At 58.3% G+C, this 20,074-nt stretch overlaps 1 protein-coding gene across 1 annotated transcript in view; it reads right to left on the reverse strand.

The window, feature by feature from the left end:
• Window positions 1–20,074, reverse strand: part of iqgap1 (IQ motif containing GTPase activating protein 1) — an 84,413-nt gene that overhangs the window by 9,368 nt on the left and 54,971 nt on the right. The window contains exons 16-33 of the mRNA XM_052042410.1: window positions 17,563–17,653; window positions 16,774–16,941; window positions 14,793–14,935; window positions 14,349–14,519; window positions 13,109–13,192; window positions 12,388–12,459; window positions 11,668–11,737; window positions 10,850–11,058; window positions 9,768–9,923; window positions 8,892–9,055; window positions 7,332–7,556; window positions 6,813–6,953; window positions 6,488–6,572; window positions 5,235–5,470; window positions 4,414–4,546; window positions 2,779–2,881; window positions 849–978; window positions 20–107 (exon numbers count right to left, since the gene is read on the reverse strand). Of these exons, the coding sequence (XP_051898370.1) occupies window positions 20–107; window positions 849–978; window positions 2,779–2,881; window positions 4,414–4,546; window positions 5,235–5,470; window positions 6,488–6,572; window positions 6,813–6,953; window positions 7,332–7,556; window positions 8,892–9,055; window positions 9,768–9,923; window positions 10,850–11,058; window positions 11,668–11,737; window positions 12,388–12,459; window positions 13,109–13,192; window positions 14,349–14,519; window positions 14,793–14,935; window positions 16,774–16,941; window positions 17,563–17,653 (2,469 nt within the window). The remainder of the gene's footprint in view (window positions 1–19; window positions 108–848; window positions 979–2,778; window positions 2,882–4,413; window positions 4,547–5,234; window positions 5,471–6,487; window positions 6,573–6,812; window positions 6,954–7,331; window positions 7,557–8,891; window positions 9,056–9,767; window positions 9,924–10,849; window positions 11,059–11,667; window positions 11,738–12,387; window positions 12,460–13,108; window positions 13,193–14,348; window positions 14,520–14,792; window positions 14,936–16,773; window positions 16,942–17,562; window positions 17,654–20,074) is intronic.

A 20,074-nucleotide genomic window follows, 5' to 3' on the forward strand; every position in this document is an offset into this window, starting at 1 on the left:
CGGAAGGCCTGTAACACACCTGTTCCGCAGAGGCCGGGGTTTCCAGGATCTCGGTCAACGTCTCTCCCGGCTGGAATCGGATCACGTCCACAATCAGCCTCTTGGTGCTGGGGATGAAGGAGACAAAGAAGGGCTCAGTCCATGGGAGAGCATCCCAAACCTGGGCTCCTGTGAGGAGATATCAGGGCAGGGCAGCTGAGCCTGCACAAGGTGTGAGGAGGGACTGGGCGGAAATCTGGAGCTCAGGGCCTGGACAGCTAAAGGCATGGAGGGGTAAACGGGCACATAGATGGGAAAGGTTTAGAGGGATATGGGCCAAACGTGGGCAAATGGGATGAGGTCAGGTAGACATCTTGGTCAGCATGGATGAGTTGGGCCGAAGGGCCTGGTTCCCTGCACTCTCTCTGTGCTGGAGCTGGAACGGTTAAATTCAGGGGTGCAAGAGGCCAGAAGTGCAGAGGGGAGAGGTCCTGCAAGAGCATGGGGGTGGTTGCAATGGCAGGGGAGGGGCTGACTTGTCCACAAGGGTCCTGCCTACACCCTTGGGTGTGGGGGGGAGGTGTAGGGATGGGGAGAACTAGGTGTTAAAGAGCTGATGGCCATAGTCTCGTCGAACTCCCCCAGGCATTGGGCCACATCTGGCTCTTGAACCAACAGAACCAATGATCTGGTCATTATCCCATCGTGGGACCTGTCTGTGCACTTGTGCTTTTGTTGCAACCACGATGGAATTAATCAAAACTTAACTGGTTGTAAAATGTGCAAGGATGCGAATGGTGCTACAGAAATGCAGGACACCCAAAACGCAGGCCCAAGGCTGCTCCCATGGGCCCCACTGAGCAACTCACTTCAGGAGCAGAGTGCGGGCATTCATCTCTTCATTCTCCCCTCCGGAAACATCAAACTTGTTCGTGAGGGACAGTGACACCTCGGTCTTGGCCAGCTGCTCCTTGCCTGCGTCAGTCATCCCTCCTTCACCTGTGAGAGGACAGGTGACAATTCAATTCACACAACAACAACTGGCAGGTGTAGAACCTTGAATGTGCTGGAGATCCTCAGACAAACTTGAAACGTGTTGGCACCTGGAGGATGCAGGGAGGGTGAGGTTTCAAGGGGGGGAAGAGAGGGGGGGGAAGAGAGGGGGGGGAAGAGAGGGGGGGGAAGAGAGGGGGGGGAAGAGAGGGGGGGGGAAGAGAGGGGGGGGAAGAGAGGGGGGGGAAGAGAGGGGGGGGGAAGAGAGGGGGGGGAAGAGAGGGGGGGGAAGAGAGGGGGGGGAAGAGAGGGGGGGGAAGAGAGGGGGGGGAAGAGAGGGGGGGGAAGAGAGGGGGGGGAAGAGAGGGGGGGGAAGAGAGGGGGGGGAAGAGGGGGGGGGGGAAGAGGGGGGGGGAAGAGGGGGGGGGAAGAGGGGGGGGGAAGAGAGGGGGGGGAAGAGAGGGGGGGGAAGAGAGGGGGGGAAGAGAGGGGGGGAAGAGAGGGGGGGAAGAGAGGGGGGGGAAGAGGGGGGGGAAGAGGGGGGGGGAAGAGGGGGGGGGAAGAGGGGGGGGAAGAGGGGGGGGAAGAGGGGGGGGGAAGAGGGGGGGGGAAGAGGGGGGGGAAGAGAGGGGGGGAAGAGAGGGGGGGGAAGAGAGGGGGGGAAGAGAGGGGGGGGGAAGAGAGGGGGGGAAGAGAGGGGGGGGAAGAGAGGGGGGGAAGAGAGGGGGGGGAAGAGGGGGGGGAGAGGGGGGGGAGAGGGGGGGGAGAGAGGGGGGGGAGAGAGAGGGGGGGGGAGAGAGGGGGGGGGAGAGAGGGGGGGGAGAGAGGGGGGGGAGAGAGGGGGGGGAGAGAGGGGGGGGAGAGAGGGGGGGGAGAGAGGGGGGGGAGAGAGGGGGGGAGAGAGGGGGGGAGAGAGGGGGGGAGAGAGGGGGGGAGAGAGGGGGGGGAGAGAGGGGGGGGAGAGAGGGGGGGGAGAGAGGGGGGGGAGAGAGGGGGGGGAGAGAGGGGGGGGAGAGAGGGGGGGGAGAGAGGGGGGGGAGAGAGGGGGGGGAGAGAGGGGGGGAGAGAGGGGGGGAGAGAGGGGGGGAGAGAGGGGGGGAGAGAGGGGGGGAGAGAGGGGGGGAGAGGGGGGGGAGAGAGGGGGGGGAGAGAGGGGGGGGAGAGAGGGGGGGGAGAGAGGGGGGGGAGAGAGGGGGGGGAGAGAGGGGGGGAGAGAGGGGGGGGAGGAGGGGGGGGAGAGGGGGGAGAGAGGGGGGAGAGAGGGGGGGAGAGAGGGGGGGGAGAGAGGGGGGGGAGAGAGGGGGGGGGAGAGAGGGGGGGGAGAGAGGGGGGGGAGAGAGGGGGGGGAGAGAGGGGGGGGAGAGAGGGGGGGGAGAGAGGGGGGGGAGAGAGGGGGGGGAGAGAGGGGGGGGAGAGAGGGGGGGGGAGAGGGGGGGGGAGAGGGGGGGGGAGAGGGGGGGGGGAGAGGGGGGGGAGAGAGGGGGGGGGAGAGAGGGGGGGGAGAGAGGGGGGGGGAGAGAGGGGGGGGGAGAGAGGGGGAGAGTCAATGGGACAGACGAGGTTCCGAAGGCTGGGTTCCAAGTCTGAGATCTGGTCAGTGACCAGTTCCGAAGCTCCGAACTCCGAAATTCCCGGCTGACCGGAAACCAGAAATCCCACCGGACTGGGACACGCAACCCAAGTGGCCGGAATCCTGCAGTGGTACACGGAGGGATGGTGGGGGAGGGGGCTGTCGGAGGAACGGTGAGGGAGGGGAACGGTGAGGGAGGGGAATGTCAGAGGGATGGTGAGGGTGGGGGCACTTGCCGATCAGAGACTCGATGGTGGGCACCTCGCCCAGATCCTCCAGCAGCTCGTGAATGGGGTCGTTGTGTTCCGGGGCGATGGCGTCCTGGTGATCCAGGAAAAGCTGCAGTGGGGAGAAGGAGACCAGTCAATAACTGTGGGGCTGGAACCACCTGACCCACACCCACCATTTCACCCAGGGATGGGGCAGTTGTCAGCAAAGTCAAATAGTCCCGGAGCCTGTGTCTGGGTCACAGGGTGCAACATCAGGGCCCACAAGAACAGGTGTCACACCCAGCACAGTGCTGAGGGAGGGTCACACTGTGGGAGGGGAAGTGCTGTGCCAAGCTGGCCCTCCACAGGATGCGGCGACGGGCAGCCGAGGGTTCCGGCCGGTCCGCCTGCCTGCCCGTCTTCCGTGCTTATGTACATGTGTGGGTGTCTTTGGAGAGGGAGCACGCGGTCTCCACAGGCACCCTGGTTGAGTTCCGCGCTCGGTGGACCCCTCAGGGGATCATGTGTCGTGGACGGTACAAACGCGATTCTTATCTGAAGTGTTGCGTGTTGCGTTAGCGGGTGTAGTGTTGCGTGTGTTTCGTTAGTATTAGTTTGCATTCTCTACTGTAGTTCTGTCGTTGCGTAGTTTCTTCTTTTCTGTATTGGATGTCGTTTATTGACACTGGTTGTCCTTTTTGTAGAGCTTTTAGCTAATAAACGTTTATATAAAAAAAAGGGGCAGTGCTGTGCCAAGCTGGCCATCCACGGGACGCGGCGACGGGCGGTCGAGGGTTCCGGCTGGTCGGCCAGCCTGCCTGCCCATCTTCTGTGCTTACGTTCGCTCGCGGGTGTCCTTGGACAGAGAGCACGCGGTCTCCGTGGGCACCCTGGTTGAGTTCTGCGCTCGGTGGGCCCCTCAGGGGATCGCGTGTGTTGTGGGCAGTACAGACGCGATTCTTCTCTGAAGTGTTGCATGTGCGTTTAGCAGGTGTTTAGTGAGTGTTATTTTGTAAATGCTCAGTTTGTTTTCTTCTCTTTCTCTATTAGTTGTAGTGTATTGACACTGGGTGTCCTTTCGTAGTGCTTTTAGTTAATAAGCGTTTATCTATATGAAAAAAAAGGGGCAGTGCTGTGGCCCCAGCCCTGCCAGAATTGCTCGTCGGGCCCAAGGCCCGGCGTCTCTCTCAGGAGGCGGCACGGCACAACCTGAGCCGCCTGGCGGACACACCAGTGATGCCTTTCTGCGAGGCACTGAGGCAGTTCTTGTACAGGCTGCTCCTGGTCTGCCAGCCGGACACACCGTGGCGGTCTGTCTTGCCGTTGGCTGCCTATCTGTCTTCTGGGCTTATGTCTGCGTGTGGGTGTCCTTGGAGAGAGAGCACACGGTCTCCGCGGGCACCCTGGTTGAGTTCCACACTCAGTGGGCCCCTCAGGGGATCGCGTGTGTCGTGGACGGTGTTACTGGTACTTTGATTTGAAGTAGTGCATTTTGCTGTAGTTTAGTTAGTGTCTGCTGCAGTTACGTATCTGTGCAGTTCATTTTGTTGTGGTGGCTATTGTACTAGTTTCTGTAGTTTTTGACAGTGTCATTTTGTGGTGCTTTTAGTTAATAAACCTGTATATTAAAATAAAGGGGCAGCAACCCACAGATCAGCTCACCGTGTGTGTGTTGATGATCTCCCCAATGGAGATGTAGATGACCGGTTTGTTCAGGGTGACCAGGTCAGAGTACTCATCGATGTTAAACTTGTCCTCGAGCTCTGGCACCTCACACGATAACTGGAAGAACCTCCTGGAAAGAGAAAGTGAGAGACTGAGCGGGAACGAGAGAGAGAATCGATGCTGGCGTGTGCCAGTGAGGGAGTGTAAGTGTGAAGGAGGTGAGTGGAAGGGAGACCATCCAAGAGTTCTGATGAATGCTCCAGGACCTGCAGCATGAACTCTCCACAGATGCTGCCCGACTGGCTGAGTTTTTCCAATTTTGTCTGATTTCTACCAATGGCAGGTGTTTGCTGTTGGCAGCAGGTGTGTGTGTGTGTGTGTGTGTGTGTGTGTGTGTGTGTGTGTGTGTGTGTGTGTGTGTGTGTGTGTGTGTGTGTGTGTGTTCTACCAATGGCAGGTGTTTGCTGTTGGCAGCAGGGGTGTGAGTGAGAGAGAGAGAGAGAGTGAGAGAGAGAGAGAGAGAGAGAGAGAGAGAGAGAGAGATATGAGTGTGAGGATCGAGTGAGAGAACTTGGATGAGCAGAGTTGCCCGACCCCCGGACCTCTCTGGTGGGTGGGGAGAATTCCCTGGCATGCTTCTCACGCTTCCAATGAGCCCAATACTTGCCACTAAAACTGCCATGGTCACACTGCAGTTTGTGGGATCTTGCTCTGTGCAAATAGGCTGCTGCATGTGCTTTAATGCAGCAGTTCCCACACAGGCTAGCAGGGTCCCGGAAGGGATGGGACAAGTGCCAGAGAAGTGCGGTTGTTGTTACCTGAACTTCTGATGGGCCTGGGACAGGTACTCGTTGATTGAGGCCAGGTGGCAGTACTCCTTGTCGAACATTTTGTTGGAAGCAGCATGTTGCAGCACCTTGGCGATGGAGCCCAGGTTCCTGCGCTGGTCTGTGGTGAGACCCCCTCCGCCCACCGAGATGTCAATAATGTCGAAGGCGTCAGGAGCCACGATGGCCGGGTTCATGTAGCGGTAGTACAGGAGGTTCCCCACGATCTGTAGCCAGGCAGGGCAATGTCACCAACACTGGGCTGGCACACTCCCCGAGCCAACCCCACCCCCGAGCCCCACCCACACACCCTTAAATATCTCCAACCCTCCCTGAGCCAACTCCCCCTCCTCAACCCTCACCCCCCCCAAACCTTCCCCACCCTCCCCACCAACCCCACCCCCCCGACCCCCACCCACCCCAAACCTTCCCCACCCTCCCCAACAACAAACCCTCCCTCAGCTCGAAGTACATGGGAGTCAATGAACAGACACACAGTGGGGGGGGGGGGGGGGGGGGGAAGAGTGGAGAGTGGACAGAGGGTGGGGGGGGAGAGAGAGTGCACACAGGACAGGGGGAGAATGGGGACCGGGTGGGGGGGGAGGCGGGTCAGGGTGGGGAGAGGGGACACAGGGTGGGGGAGAGAGGGGTCAGGGTGGGGAGAGGGGACACAGGGTGGGGGAGGTCAGATAGCTGTAGTAAAGACAGCTGCAGTGTTGGGCTGGGCCAACGTTTCGTTCATCCCTGGTGGAGGGGAGGGGTGGGGTGAGTTGAGGGCAGGGTGAGGGGAGGGTGAGCGAGGGGTGGGGTGAGTTGAGGGCAGGGTGAGGGGAAGGTGAGGGGAGGGGCAGGGTGAGCCACAGACATTCACCTGTGGGAGGCGGCCCGAGGACAGCCCCGCAGGAGGGAAGCGAAGTTATCAGCTCAGCGGCTCCGAGAGGAAAGAAGGAAGAGAGACGAAGAGCCTTGACAGAGGAGAGAAGCAGACAGAGAGCGTTACTGGAGGCCAGAGACCAGGCAGCTCGGGCAGTGCCACCCCCACCCCCCTCTGGCCACCCCCCCACAGCCTCCCGTTACCCTGGCACAGCCCGAAGCAGGGATCGACCCCGGCCCCTGCCGCACCCCACGCTGCGGAAACCCCCTGCCCGGGGGCTGGTCCGGGTGATGGGGGGCAGAGGGTCACGTTTCATTGGGCGGGGGGGGGGGGGGGGGGGGGGTGGGGGACCACAGGGGCCGACTCCCACCTTTATCAGCTCGTCATCCGTGGCATCCGGAAACTTCTCGTGGAGCGAGTCCTTCAGCACCTTGGCGATGATTCTCATCCCGTACCTGTGGAGCAGACAGATGGGGTGAGGCTGGGCTGAGGCTGGGGTGGGGTGGGGGGGGTGGGGGTGGTGGGTGGCGGGGTGGAATGAGATGGAGACACTGGGTCTGGGTTGGGGATGGTGAGCTGAGGCACTGGATGTCCAAAGTCCATGGTGGGAATTCCTCACCTCGGATTGGTGGGGGGGGGGGGGGAGTGGGGGGAAGGGGGTCTCTGGGCCGGGGGGGGGGTCTGCAGGCACTCACGGGATTTTGTCCGCCGACGTGACGATGGCTGACAGGAACTTATCGGTGACGGTCCTCATGTTCTTGATGGAGGCGTCGAGCCTCAGTCGCACCTCCTCATGTCCCAGCGCCTGGTCCGGGGTCACATCGTACGGCAGCTTACTGTGGGAGTGGGGGAGACACCGGTTACACACGGAGCCCGTCACCCACACGCCCCCGTCATCCCCACCCCCACGTCACCCCCACACAAACCCCATCACCCACACACACACCACCGTCACCCACACTCCTCCCCCGTCACCCACACACACCCCCCCGTCACCTCCAGCTCCCCTCCCTCCCTCTACCCCTCCCCCTCGGGTCTCTGCTCCTTCCCCCAGCCCCTGTACCCCAGACGTCAGTCGCTCCCCACCCCCTTCCTCCCACTGATCCCACCCCATTTACTGCACAGGACGGGGTGGGGGGAGTTCATCAGACGGAGACCACCCCCCTCGGGATAGTGTGGGGGGGGTGGGGGTTCACAGGTGGAGTGTCCATCACCTGGCCTCCCCTGTCTGTGACTCCATCTGGTTCACCCAGGCCTTGTAGATGTCCACGGGGTCAGTCTTGATGTTCATTGACTTCTCCTCGATTATCTCCTTGACGACGGGCGCCAAGATCTGCCGCAGAGCGTTCTGCCCCCGCGCCCCGCGGTTGAAGCTCACCACCATCTTAATGACGGTGGGGTTGCCGGTGATGATCTCATGCAGTTGGTCCACCTTCGACCTGTCGCAAACAGGGAACACGTCAGCCAAGAGAGGGGGTTTGGCAGGAGCCAGTCAGAGAGAGGCAGGCCCTGGCCCTGGCCCTCTGTCTGCTGACCGACAACCACTCACTTACACTGATCCCATCTCACTCTCCCCACCACTCACCTACACACCAGGGACAATTTACAGTGGACCAATACGTCTCTGGGATGTGGAGGGAACTGGAGCTCCCGGGGGAAGCCCACGCGGTCACAGGGAGAAGGCGCAAACTCTGTGCAGACGGTGCCCAAGGTTGGGATTGAATTCGGGTCTCTGGCGCCGTGAGACAGCGGCTCTGCCCGCTGTGCCATTGTGTTGCCCAAAGTGGGACTGGAGGTGTTGCGGGATCAGAGCTGACACAGAGCTGGGCAGGGGCTGCTCCCTAAGGACTCGTCCTTAAGGACCCCAGCACGCTGCCCGCTTCTAATTCATTGTCTGGCGTTCATTGTGTGTCACTGATCGACCCTCAAACCAGTCTCCCTGCGGCACCAGTGATCCAGGGAAGGGCAGCAGATCCCCTCCCCGATGTTACTCTGTCCCGGTGAGGTTCACAACAACCCAATGATTGCACAGTCACTGCTACTGAGGCTGGCTTTTCACTCTGCACACTTGTTTATTTAATTATCTGAATTTAACTTGCTATCTCTCGTTGTCTCAGTGTAGCAGCCAGCATAATCAAAGACCCCACCCACCCGGGACATTCTCTCTTCTCTCCTTTTCCATCGGGTAGAAGATACAGGGGCCTGAGGGCACGGACCACCAGACTTAAAGACAGCTTCTACCCCACTGTGGTAAGACAATTGAACGGTTCCCTTATACAATGAGATGGACTCTGACCTCACGATCTACCTTGTTGTGACCTTGCACCTTATTGCACTGCACTTTCTCTGTAGCTGTGACACTTTACTCTGTACTGTGATTGTTTTTACCTGGACTACATCAATGCACTCTGTACTAACTCAATGTAACTGCACTGTGTAATGAATTGACCTGTACGATCGGTTTGCAAGACAAGTTTTCCACTGTACCTCGGTATAAGTGACAATAATAAACCAATACCAATATACCCTCCTGGGCAAAGTCCACGGCTGTCCAATGGGACACCAGCTGCCGGCCAGCTCTGGACCCTCACATCACCAGAGAGCCCCAGTGTCCGTGTGTGTTCCCTCCCTGCCAGGATGCACAGGGACCGAGCAGTGTGGAGACCTCCACAGCTCTGTCCACACCGTTCCCGACCTGACCGAACATTCCCTCAGCCCCCTGGCCTCGGTTGATGAGGGGCAGGAGGGTGGGGAGGAGAGGTTCATGGACATACTTAATCTCTTCCTGCAGGGCTGTCTTGAAGAGTTTCAGGAGCAGGTACTCCTCTCGCTGGTTCGAGGCGTAGTTGTACAGGGTGAAGATGACAGAGTCCATGAACTTGGTGGATTTGTTCTGTGGCATCTGGAAGATGAGCTTGGCCAGGTAGGTGGGGTTCGTCTGTGGAGAAACACACACAGTTCCTCAGGGCTCCACACCTCCCGTTCCTGACCGGTTGTCCCGACAGATCGCCTGCTCACCCCTCCCACCGAATGGGATGGGGTGGAAGAGAGATCACACTCCACAAACAGATGTGGTGGGAAATGTCCCACCGCACCTCCTGGGGAGGAGGTCGTGTGTCCCAGCATCTTCTCTAACTCCAGGAGATGATGCACTGACCCACAAAGTGCAGCACCCGGTCTGTACACAGCAAGATCCCAGATGCAGCAATGGAATAATTACCTGGTCGTCCGTCTGACACCAGTTGAGGTGTAAATACTGGCCCCAGGATCTTGGGAAGAACCCCCGAGAACGTCCACTGCAGTGGGCAGCTTGGGCCTTGGTTTAACATCTGCATGAGTGACAGTGCGACCCTCCCTCAGTACGACCCCTCCCACAGTGCGACCCTCCCTCAGTACGGCCCCACCCACAGCGCGACCCTCCCTCAGTACGGCCCCTCCCACAGCGCGACCCTCCCTCAGTACGGCCCCTCCCACAGCGCGACCCTCCCTCAGTACGGCCCCTCCCACAGCGCGACCCTCCCTCAGTACGGCCCCTCCCACAGCGCGACCCTCCCTCAGTACGGCCCCTCCCACAGCGCGACCCTCCCTCAGTACGGCCCCACCCACAGCGTGACCCTTTCTCAGTTCCGCCCCCTCCCCCGGGTCCTCACCTGGAGCAGGTAGAAGAGGTTCTGATAAGCCTCGAGCTTCATCCGCTTCTCCTTGCTCAGCCCCTTCAGACCCCCCTTCTGTCTGTCGATCTTCATCATGTCCGACAGCTGTTCCTTGTTCTTCCGCGTGAGCTTCTTGCTGTGTGACACCACTTCCTGCAACAAGTCACCGTGCCGTCAGAATTCCTGTCCCTGCCAGGATTCCCAATCCCTGGCACAACATTCCCGGTGCGCTGGGTGGCAGTTACGGGACTGTCACAGCACAGGAGGAGGCCATTTGGCCCATTGAGTCTGTGCTGGCTCCTGGGGAAGAATCCCGTCAGTCCTTTCCCCCACAGCCCACCTCCCTGGTCCCGATCCAGTTCCCTTTGGGCCCTGATTCTGTCCGTCTCTGCTCCCCAAGGGCAGTGATTTATAGATCCTGACAACCCCCTGCCGAAAGGTACCTTCCTCCTCCGTCCTCACTGTGCCAGTGGGCGGCACCTTAGTGCAGCTGGTCGAGCTGCTGCCCCACAGCTCCAGAGACCCGGGTTCGATCCCAACCTCCGGCGCTGTGGGGCATTTGCGGGTTCTCCCTGTGGATTTCCTCTGGATGCCCAGGATTCCTCCCACATCCTGAAGGGTTGGTAGGTTGATCGGCCGCTGTAAATTTCCCCAAGTGTAGTGGTGGGGCGGTGGTGAGAGAGAGCAGGGTACAGGCAAAGTAACTTGACTGAAGAGAACTGGCATGGACACATGGCCTCGTGCAGACCAAGAGCACAGGAGGGGACTCTGGTCATCATCCCAATGAGCTCTCTGGATTGGTCCGCATCAGGTTAATCCCACATCCCAACAGCACATCCCTGGATCCCACAACCCAGTGGTATTCCCAGAGGGAGTTTCCTGAGGCTGGAAAGGTGACGTTCCTGGGGGTCACTACTCCTGGTGCTGGGGCAATGGTGTCAGGTGATAGTGGGTGTGGCAGAGATTCCCAGTGAACACGGAGGGCACAGATTCCCCATGTCCGGACCGGAGGGCAAACCGGGACTGCCGGCGTCCAGATGAGGGGAGAGATTCCCGGTCCCGGACACGGACGCCAGTACCTGCAGCGTGATCTTGTTTTTCACCAGCAGTCCGATCTTGATGTCCATGGTGTTGAGGTCATTCTCCAGCTGTTGGTTGGACCGGATCCGAGTCACCACCTCCTCCCTCAGCCGCATCATCTCCAGCTCCTCCTGGAAGTCCTGGTCACTCTGGTCGAGCAGGTGGACAAACTTCCGGACCACAGCCATGGGTGGCTGCTCCGCACTGACTGTGGAGAGGGGGGGAACGGTGAGTATGGGGGGGGGGGGGGGGGGGAAGGGAGGGGGAGAGAGAGAAGAAACAGTGTTGCAGGCAGTGTGTGTGTGAGAGAGTGAGAGAAAGAGAGATGGGGAGTAAAAGTCAGAGAGGGACACACAAGAGATATGGGGAGAAGCAAGTGTTGGAAGGAGGAAGAGGGAGAAAGAAGTGTCAGACAGAGGAGAGGGTGCGTGTGAGGGGGCGCGAGGTTTGGACTGTGCCAGAGAGGGGGTAGGGACAGAAGGCACAGGGTGGGTGTGAAGAAGGGAGTTTGCTCTTCACACCGCACTGTCAGACACCAGCCAGCGCCGCACTGTTGAAACCATTAACCCTTTTAGCTCAGTCACCTGCTGCCAACCCTCGGGGTCACCGTCTCCCTCTCCCAACCAGATACTGCACCCGCAACCCTGCTCCCTCGCACCCCCACTTCACCATGTCCTCTGCCCCCTGGTCTAATCACGCGCTGCTGGCCTCTGACAGAACGGTTACATGGGAGCGAGCAGGACTGACGGTCAGGTTGGACAAAGTGCTCGATGGAACACTCGGCTGGAATTCTCGCGGATGCGGCTCAGATACTCACTCAGCGTTTTGTAATCATCTCTGGCCTTGTTTGCCCTGATGAATGCCTGGATTTTAACGATGTCCGACTCCTGGGAACAAAACAGATAAACGGAGGTCAGTTTCGACGTTGGTCTCGGCGGTTCCGAGGCATGGGTTACTGCCAGTGTGACTGGGACCAAGAGTCACACAGCACGGAAACAGACCCTTTGGCCCAACTGTTCCATGCTGACCAAGATGCCCATCCAAGCTAGTTCCATTTGCCTGCATTTGGCCAATATCCTTCTGAACCATTCCAATCCATGTACCTTTTAAATGTTGTTATTGTACCTGCCTCTGGCAGCTTGTTCCACAGAGACAACAGCCTTCGTGTAAAAAAAAAAGTTGGCCCTCAAGTTCCCATTAAACCTCTCCCCTCTCACCATAAACCTGTGTCCTTCAGTTCATGATTCCCCAACCCTGGGGAAAAGACCGAGTGCATTCACCTTGTCTATGCCCCTCAGGATTTTATACACCTCTGTAGGATCACCTCTCAGTCTCTCAACCTTATTCAGTTTCTCAACAATTTCCTTTCCCCGAACATTGGATTTTATCAGTTGCAGCTCCAGATGTGTCCTGCCTGAGTCGGTGACCATTTCACAAACTGGCCCAGGAACTTGATTCTCAGCTGCGTCGAGAACAGACGCTCATCTGGAATGGCAAACATCGAACTTGTTACATCACAGCGGGCAGCAACACTCACGTGGTCCCTGAAATACTGCAGCCGATCCCGATACCTCTTCCTGGCCTGGAACATCCGGACTAATGCCTGAATCTGGGGAGGGAGGGGGAGGGGAGTGGGGGGTGGGGAGGGAGGGGGAGGGGGGGTGGGGGTGGGGAGGGAGGGGGAGGGGGGGGTGGGGGTGGGGAGGGAGGGGGAGGGGGAGTGGGGGTGGGGAGGGAGGGGGAGGGGGGGTGGGGAGGGAGGGGGAGGGGGAGGGGGGGGTGGGGAGGGAGGGGGAGGGGGAGGGGGGGTGGGGAGAGGGGAGGGGGAGGGGGGGTGGGGAGAGGGGAGGGGGAGGGGGGGTGGGGAGGGAGGGGGGGTGGGGAGGGAGGGGGAGGGGGGGGTGGGGAGGGAGGGGGAGGAGCAACAGCGGGAATGGGAAGAGAGAAGAAAAAATGGTTTGAACATATTTCTGCTTGCAAGGTGGATGGGGCAGAGATCCGGTGCTTGTCCCCATCACACACTGCCCACGCACCAGGACTGTGCTGGATATACAGAATCCTGGGTGCCCAATGGGCGTACCGACCCCCGGGTGCGTCGGGCGCACCGACCCCCGGGTGCACTGCATTCAGACAGTTATGGATATCGGGCAGCACCCACACGCCGTTAACATTCACTGACGAACTCTGGGATCACTTCCAATGACGTTGCTTCCGACAAGCAACACTGGCTTATTTAAAAGGACAGTCTGTCTCTTTACCTTTACAACAGCAGCGGTGTTGTCCCTGAAGTACTGAAGCCTCTCCTTGTAGGCCTTCTTCTGTTTGTAACCTCTCCAGTTTGACTATAAAATGAAGAAGCCACAGTCAGATCATGAAACAGCCACAGTCCAATCTTGTCCATCAGAAGGCATGGGATCCAGGGAAACTTGGCCGTGTGGATTCAGAATTGGCTCTCCCATAGAAGACAAGCTGGTGGTAGATGGAGCGTATTCTGCCTGGAGGTCAGTGACCAGTGGTGTTCTGCAGGGATCTGTTCTGGGTCCCCTGCACGTTGTGAATTTTATAAATGACTTGGATGAGGATGTGGAAGGGTGGGTTAGTAAGTTTGCAGATGACATGAAGATTGGTGGTGTTGTGGATAGTGTAGAAGGTTGCTGTAGGTTACAACAGGACATTGATAGGATGCAGAGCTGGGCTGAGAAGTGGCAGATGGAGTTAAACCCAGGTAAGTGAGAAGTGATGCACTTTGGAAGATTAAATTTGAAGGCAGAATACAGGGTTAATGGCAAGACTCTTAGCAGTGTGGAGGAACAGAGGGATCTTGGGGTCCACATGCATTGATCCCTCAAGGTTGCCGCTCAGGTCAATAGCGTTGTTAAGAAGGCGTATGGTGTGTTGGCCTTCATTAGTTGGGGTATTGAGTTCAAGAGCCACGAGGTGACGTTGCAGCTCTATAAAATTCTGGTCAGACCACACTAGGAGTATTGTGTTCAGTTCTGGTCACCTCATTATCAGAAGGATGTGGAAGCTTTAGAGAGGGTGCAGAGGAGATTTACCAGGATGCTGCCTGGATTGGAGAGCATGTCTTATGAGTATAGGTTGAGTGAGCTAGGGCTTTTCTCTTTGGAGAGGAAGAGGATGAGAAGTGTACAAAATGATAAGAGGTGGAGATCGAGGGGACAGTCAGAGACTTTTTCCCAGGGCGACAATGGCTAACATGAGGGAGGAAGGTATGGGGGGGATGTCAGAGATAAGTTTTTTTTCCAGACAGAGAGTGGTGGGTGTGTGGAACGCACTGCCGGTAGAGGTTGTGGGGGCAGATATATTCAGGACATTTGAGACTCTTAGATAGACACATGAATGATAGAGAAATGGGGGGCTATGTGGGAGAGAAAGGTTAGATAAATCTTAGAGCAGGATAAAATGCTGGCACAACATTGTGGGCCGAAGGGCCTGCACTGTGCTGTAGTGCTCTATGTTCAGACAGAAAGCCCTTACCTGAATGGTCAGGATTGCTGGCTGCTGCTTCTTCAGGAACTTCATCCTCTCCAGAAACTCCCTCCGCACCAGGTACCCTCGGCATCGGGCCTGCAACTTGGTGACCAGGCCCTCGTTGGCAACCCAGAGCTGCTCGCGGTTGTAGGCAGCTGTCACCCCTGAGATGATCGACTGCAGGGAGGGACGAGGCAACAAGGATTACAACGGAGAGAGTGAGGGAGGGGAGGGAGACCAGACCGGAGGGGAGGGGAGGGAGACAGAGGGATTTTGAGATGGAATGAGTTTATTCTCACACTTAGAGCAGGGGACTAGGAAACGAAGGGAAGATTCAAGGGGCTCCTGAACATTTTACCCTAATTGCCATCAAACCGTGAGCCAGATTGACGTGTGGTTGGGATTGGAGGGAACCCCAAGGACGTGCTGGGATCAGACTGTGCTCGGTACCTGGATTTCCTCTCTGCTCAGCTGCGTGTTGTTCTGGACGAAGTCAGCCGGCTGCTCCCAGCTTCCTTCCTTTGTCCCCAGGTTGAAGTAGTAGTGGTATCCTCCCTTGACCCAGTGCCTGACCCAGGGGCTGCCATTGTCACCTGAGGTCCAAGGGGAAAAGTTAACGGGAGACAAACATTTGTTTTGCAAAGTCAACCCAGCCAGCAGCACACTCATGGAGGAGTCACCATCACCGGGCGTGAGCTGTGGGAAGCACTGTCTCACCTCCAGCCGTGGGAGAGGCACAACCTCCCCTTCCATTCTCTCAACACACAGAGCTGTTACCCAGCAACAACTGCCCTGTGACTGTCCCCAAACAACCATCACCCAGCAACCAATAACACCCACTGTTACAAATGTCCCACAATGAAAACTCCAGGATTTAGTCAAAGGGTTTGATGTCTCTGGGCCTGTACTCAATGCAGTTCAGAAGGATGAGGGGGGATCTCATTGAAACCTACCGGATACTGAAAGGCCTGGATAGAGTGGATGTGGAGAGGATGTTTCCATCAGTGGGAGAGTCTAGGATTCGGGGGCACAGCCTCAGAATAAAGGGATGTCCATTTAGAACTGAGATGAGGAGGAATTCCTTCAGCCAGAGGGGTGGTGAATCTGTGGAATTCGTTGCCACAGACAGCTGTGGAGGCTAAGTCATTGGGTGTATTTAAGGCAGACATTAATAGGTTCCTGACTGGTGAGGGGGGGGGGGGGTTGGTTAAGGGTTATGGGAGAATGGGGTTGAAAAAAAAAATCAGCCCTGACTGAGCAGACCCAATGGGCTGAATGGCCTAATTCTGCTCCCACGTCTTATGGTCTTCACAATGCATCACGCTGAACGTCTGGCCCTGAGCCCTGGGCACGGGAAAGGTCCACAGATGGTCCAGAAACTGATTTATTCACCCTGACACTGGCAGGATCAGCCACAGGAACCTTGGCGAGGTGGAGCTGACTGCTCAGAGTGGACACTGCACTGTTGGACTGACTGCCTCGAAGAGGGATCAAGGGCGAGAGGCATGCACAGACCAGGCAGCACCTCCCTCCCATGAAGGAAACCTGTGCCTTTATGCAGTGAGTTCCACATCTCCACAACCAGCGGGGTGCGTGACTCGCTCTCCATCTCTCCACTGCCTCAGGGCCTGAGGGAACACTCTCCGCCTGCCTGGGTGAGTGTGGCTCCAACAGCTCTCGAGAACACAACACCGGCCAGGACAAAGCAGGTGCTCCATCGGCACTTCACCCACCACCCAAAGCACCCCCTCCCTCCTCGATACAGTGGCTGCAGCGTGCACTGTGGTTACTCACACAGGCCACTGTGACAGCATCTCCCAGACCCACCGCCCCTCCCACCCAGAAGGACAAGGGTGGTGGGTGCAGGGAACGCCACCAGCTGCAGGTGTTCCCCTCCTCCCTCCTCCCCCACCCCCACCCCCCCCGGTCACACACCTTCCTGCCGTGGAGACACATCACCGGTCCCTCCCCGTCACTGGGTCTGAATCTCGGAACTCCCTCCCCCACCAGCATCGCGGCAGCACCATCACCAGAGGGACTGCAGCGGTTCAGTGAGGTGGCTCACCCCTCGCCTTCTCAGGGACAAGGAGAGATGGGGAGGGGGGAAATTTCTGGCCCTTCCAGTAACACCCAGATCCCAACAAGGGAAAGTAAAAATGTCAGCCAATCAGTGCACAGCAAGATCCCACAATGTGATGCAAGGGGACAAGTGGATCGTGTGTTACACCAACCGAGGCCGAGAAGCAGACACTGCCTCTGCCCCACTGATTTGGGGAACACCTCCGTGGGGCCCTGCAGAGGGTGCAGAGATACCCCCACCCCAAAAAGCCAGCACCAGAGTCAGTGGCTGGGCTGCACTGACCAGTGCCACGGGGATCCTGGGGAGGAGGGACAGAGGATGGCCCCACCCCATCCGTGGACCACCGCTCACCTTCCGCCTTCTTGGCAGCCTTGGCCTCGGTCAGCTCCTGCTGGTAGGTGTCCTCACACTCCGAGGTGACTCCGTACAGGCCCACGTCAGGAGATCGCAGGGAGGCGAGGATCTGCGCCGTGTCCCCGGTATCCACCGCGTCATTGATGTTCAGGATCCCAAAAGAGACTGGACAGGACCAAGGAAAGAGAGAGTGAGGGAGAGGGAGAGACCAGGGCAACCAGGAAGGGCAGCAAGGAGTCCAGTGACCCCCCCCCACCACCCCCCCCATCCCTGACACCCCTCCCCGTCTCTGTAACCACCACCCCAGCCCCTGCACCCCTCCCTGTCTCTGTAACCCCTCCAGCCCCTACACCCCTCCCCATCTCCGTGACCCCCTCCAGTGCCTACACCCTTCCCCGTCTCTGTCACCCCTCCGGCCCCTACACCCCTCCCTATCCTGGTGACCCCCTCCGGCTCCTACACCCCTCCCTGTCTCCGTAACCTACTCTGGCCCCTACACCCCTGCTATCTCTAATCTGTGGGTGTAAGTGAGAGTGTTGGTGTTTGTTCAACAGCTTAAGGATGCGAGTGTGAACAATGAGGACAGGATTCAGCAAGGGGCCACGTGCCCTTCTGCCCTTTGTCCTCTGACCCTCATCTCCACAGACACGGGCTGTTGTTTGGATTGTTCACAGAAACCAGAATCAATGAAGGTTGGCGTTGTGCGACAGTTATGCGAGGGGTCCAGGGGACTTCATGTGACAACTGTGGGAAGGGTCCTCACTTTGCCAGGCAGAGAGAACTTACATTTCTTGGCTTCCTCAGTGTCTTTGTTGGATCTCCAGATGGTGTCCTGGATCTCATCGAGCCAGAGCACGGCAGAGTCATCCTGCGTCTCCTGCGGAGGGACAGTTGACACCATCAGTGACACAGCGGGAAACCACTCAGAGCTCTCGGCCCAGGCAAGGCTGGCCAGCGAAGGAAACAAGTAATATTGGCCCAAATCTCCATTTTCACCATTTGTTCAGCATCTTTCATAACCTCCTGACAGCCCTAAGAACAGCTGAAGTCAGTGAACTGCTTCTAAAGTCCCTGCTGTGATATCCCAAGGCTGTGGTTATTGTCAGAGTCAGAGTGTGATGAGAGGGGATAAAATTCAGATTCCACACTGTTTTCAATGATCGCTGTGACTTGTTCGTCACCTTAGCTCCTGGACATTTATCACAAAAAACTGCAGAAGCTGGAAAGTGCTGGAAACACAGCATCTATGGAGAGAGATACTGGGATGTTGCCTGGATTGATTAGCTATAAGGAGAAGTGGGACAAACGTGGATTGTTTTCTCTGGAGACCTGATAGAAGTTTATAAAATTACGAGCAGCATAGATAAGGTAGACAGTCAGAACCTTTTCCCCAGGGTGGAAACAGAGAGCAAAGGCTGAGGTTGAAAGAGTGAAGGTTTAAAGGAGATTTGCGAGGCAAGTTATTTGTTACACAAAGTGGTAGGTGCCGGGAACATGCTGGAGGTTGACAACCACTGCATCTACAAGCCACTTCTTTCAGAAGTCTGGGATGTGGACCAGCAAGTCCAGTTGCTTCCTGTGATTTGAGGTTCCACGAGAGGTCGTCATCGACAGGAGAGCCCCATCCAGGAGAGAGGGGGCTGCAACTGTTACCTGCACTGAGAGCTCCTCACAAGTAGGGGCAAGGTGGGGGATAGGGTTGTGGTGAATCGCAGTGAGACACAACATGGTCTTCAGTGACAATGGTACCACCGTAGAAGGGCCCCATGGCCAACTTTACCAGCAAGAGGAGACTACGACCCGCAGTGACATCCCTGCACCACCAGGGGGTGGGGCCCCCTGTAGTGACACCTCCACACCACTGGGGGTGGTGGTGGGAGGGGGCGGTGCCCCTGCAATGACACCTCTGGACCACTGGGGGCGATGCGTTCTGCAGTGACATCTCTGCGCCACCAGGGGGCGAGGCGCCAGGCAGTGACACGTTAGCACCACCAGGGGGCGATGCCCCTCCAATGACGTCACTCCCATGACCCGCAGTGACACCTCCGCACCACCAGGGGGCATGGCGGGCTGCTGTCCCAGCTGTCAATCACCATCAAGTGACCGCCCACCAGAGGGACAAGCAGCAGAAACTGACCCTTGCCTACCCAAGGGGGCGTCCGCTGGGGGCTGCCCGCTCCAGCCGTGAGCCCCAGCCCCGGGGGCGTCCGCTGGGGGCTGCCCGCTCCAGCCGTGAGCCCCAGCCCCGGGGGCGTCCGCTGGGGGCTGCCCGCTCCAGCCGTGAGCCCCAGCCCCGGGGGCGTCCGCTGGGGGCTGCCCGCTCCAGCCGTGAGCCCCAGCCCCGGGGGCGTCCGCTGGGGGCTGCCCGCTCCAGCCGTGAGCCCCAGCCCCGGGGGCGTCCGCTGGGGGCTGCCCGCTCCAGCCGTGAGCCCCAGCCCCGGGGGCGTCCGCTGGGGGCTGCCCGCTCCAGCCGTGAGCCCCAGTCCTGGCCTCACTGCTGCTCGGAGTGGGTGGGCATCGCAGGCTGGCCAATGAGATGGGCGTGGGCAGTACCCCTGGACAGCAGAGGGATGGTCAGTCCCAGAGGGTGGGGAAGACCAGTGACAGAGATCTGACACACAGGAGAGGCCTGCAGATGCTGGAACCTGCAGCAAAGTGCTTTAAATTTAAAAAATTTTTTTTTAATTTACAGCGTGGTAACAGGCCCTTCGGCCCAACGAGTCCACGCCGCCCATTTTAAACCCATATTAACCTACCCGTACATCTTTGGAATGTGGGAGGAAACCCACGCAGACACAGGAGAACGTACAAACTCCTTCCAGACAGCGACGGGAATCGAACCCCGATCGCTGGCGTTGTAATAGCATCGCGCTAACCGCTACGCTACCGTGCTGGAGGAACTCAACGGGTCAGGCAGCATCCGTGGAGGGAGATGGACAATCGACGTTTCGGATTGGGACCCTTCATCTGGACCCTGGACCCAAAATGACGACTATCTATCTCCCTGCACAGATGCTGCCTGACCCGCTGAGTTCCTCCAGTGATGTGTGTGTCAGAGATCTGAGACTGGATATTCAGCAGTGGCAGCTTCACTCACGACCACAGCGACAGCAGCAGCCATGCTCCAGGTTCCTGCCAGAGCCTCAGAGCATCCCAGGTATTCCGGCAGAGGAGGCACTGTCGGAGAGCTGGAAATGCAGCAGCTGGGTTGTACACAGCAAGATCCCAGACACTGCCCCACCGCTGGGTTCAAAGCTCTGTCTGCCTCTGGAGATTTTGTTCCCTGTCCCCGAGGGGT

Source organism: Pristis pectinata, chromosome 32, assembly GCF_009764475.1.
Source record: "Pristis pectinata isolate sPriPec2 chromosome 32, sPriPec2.1.pri, whole genome shotgun sequence".
Lineage (NCBI taxonomy): Eukaryota > Metazoa > Chordata > Chondrichthyes > Rhinopristiformes > Pristidae > Pristis > Pristis pectinata.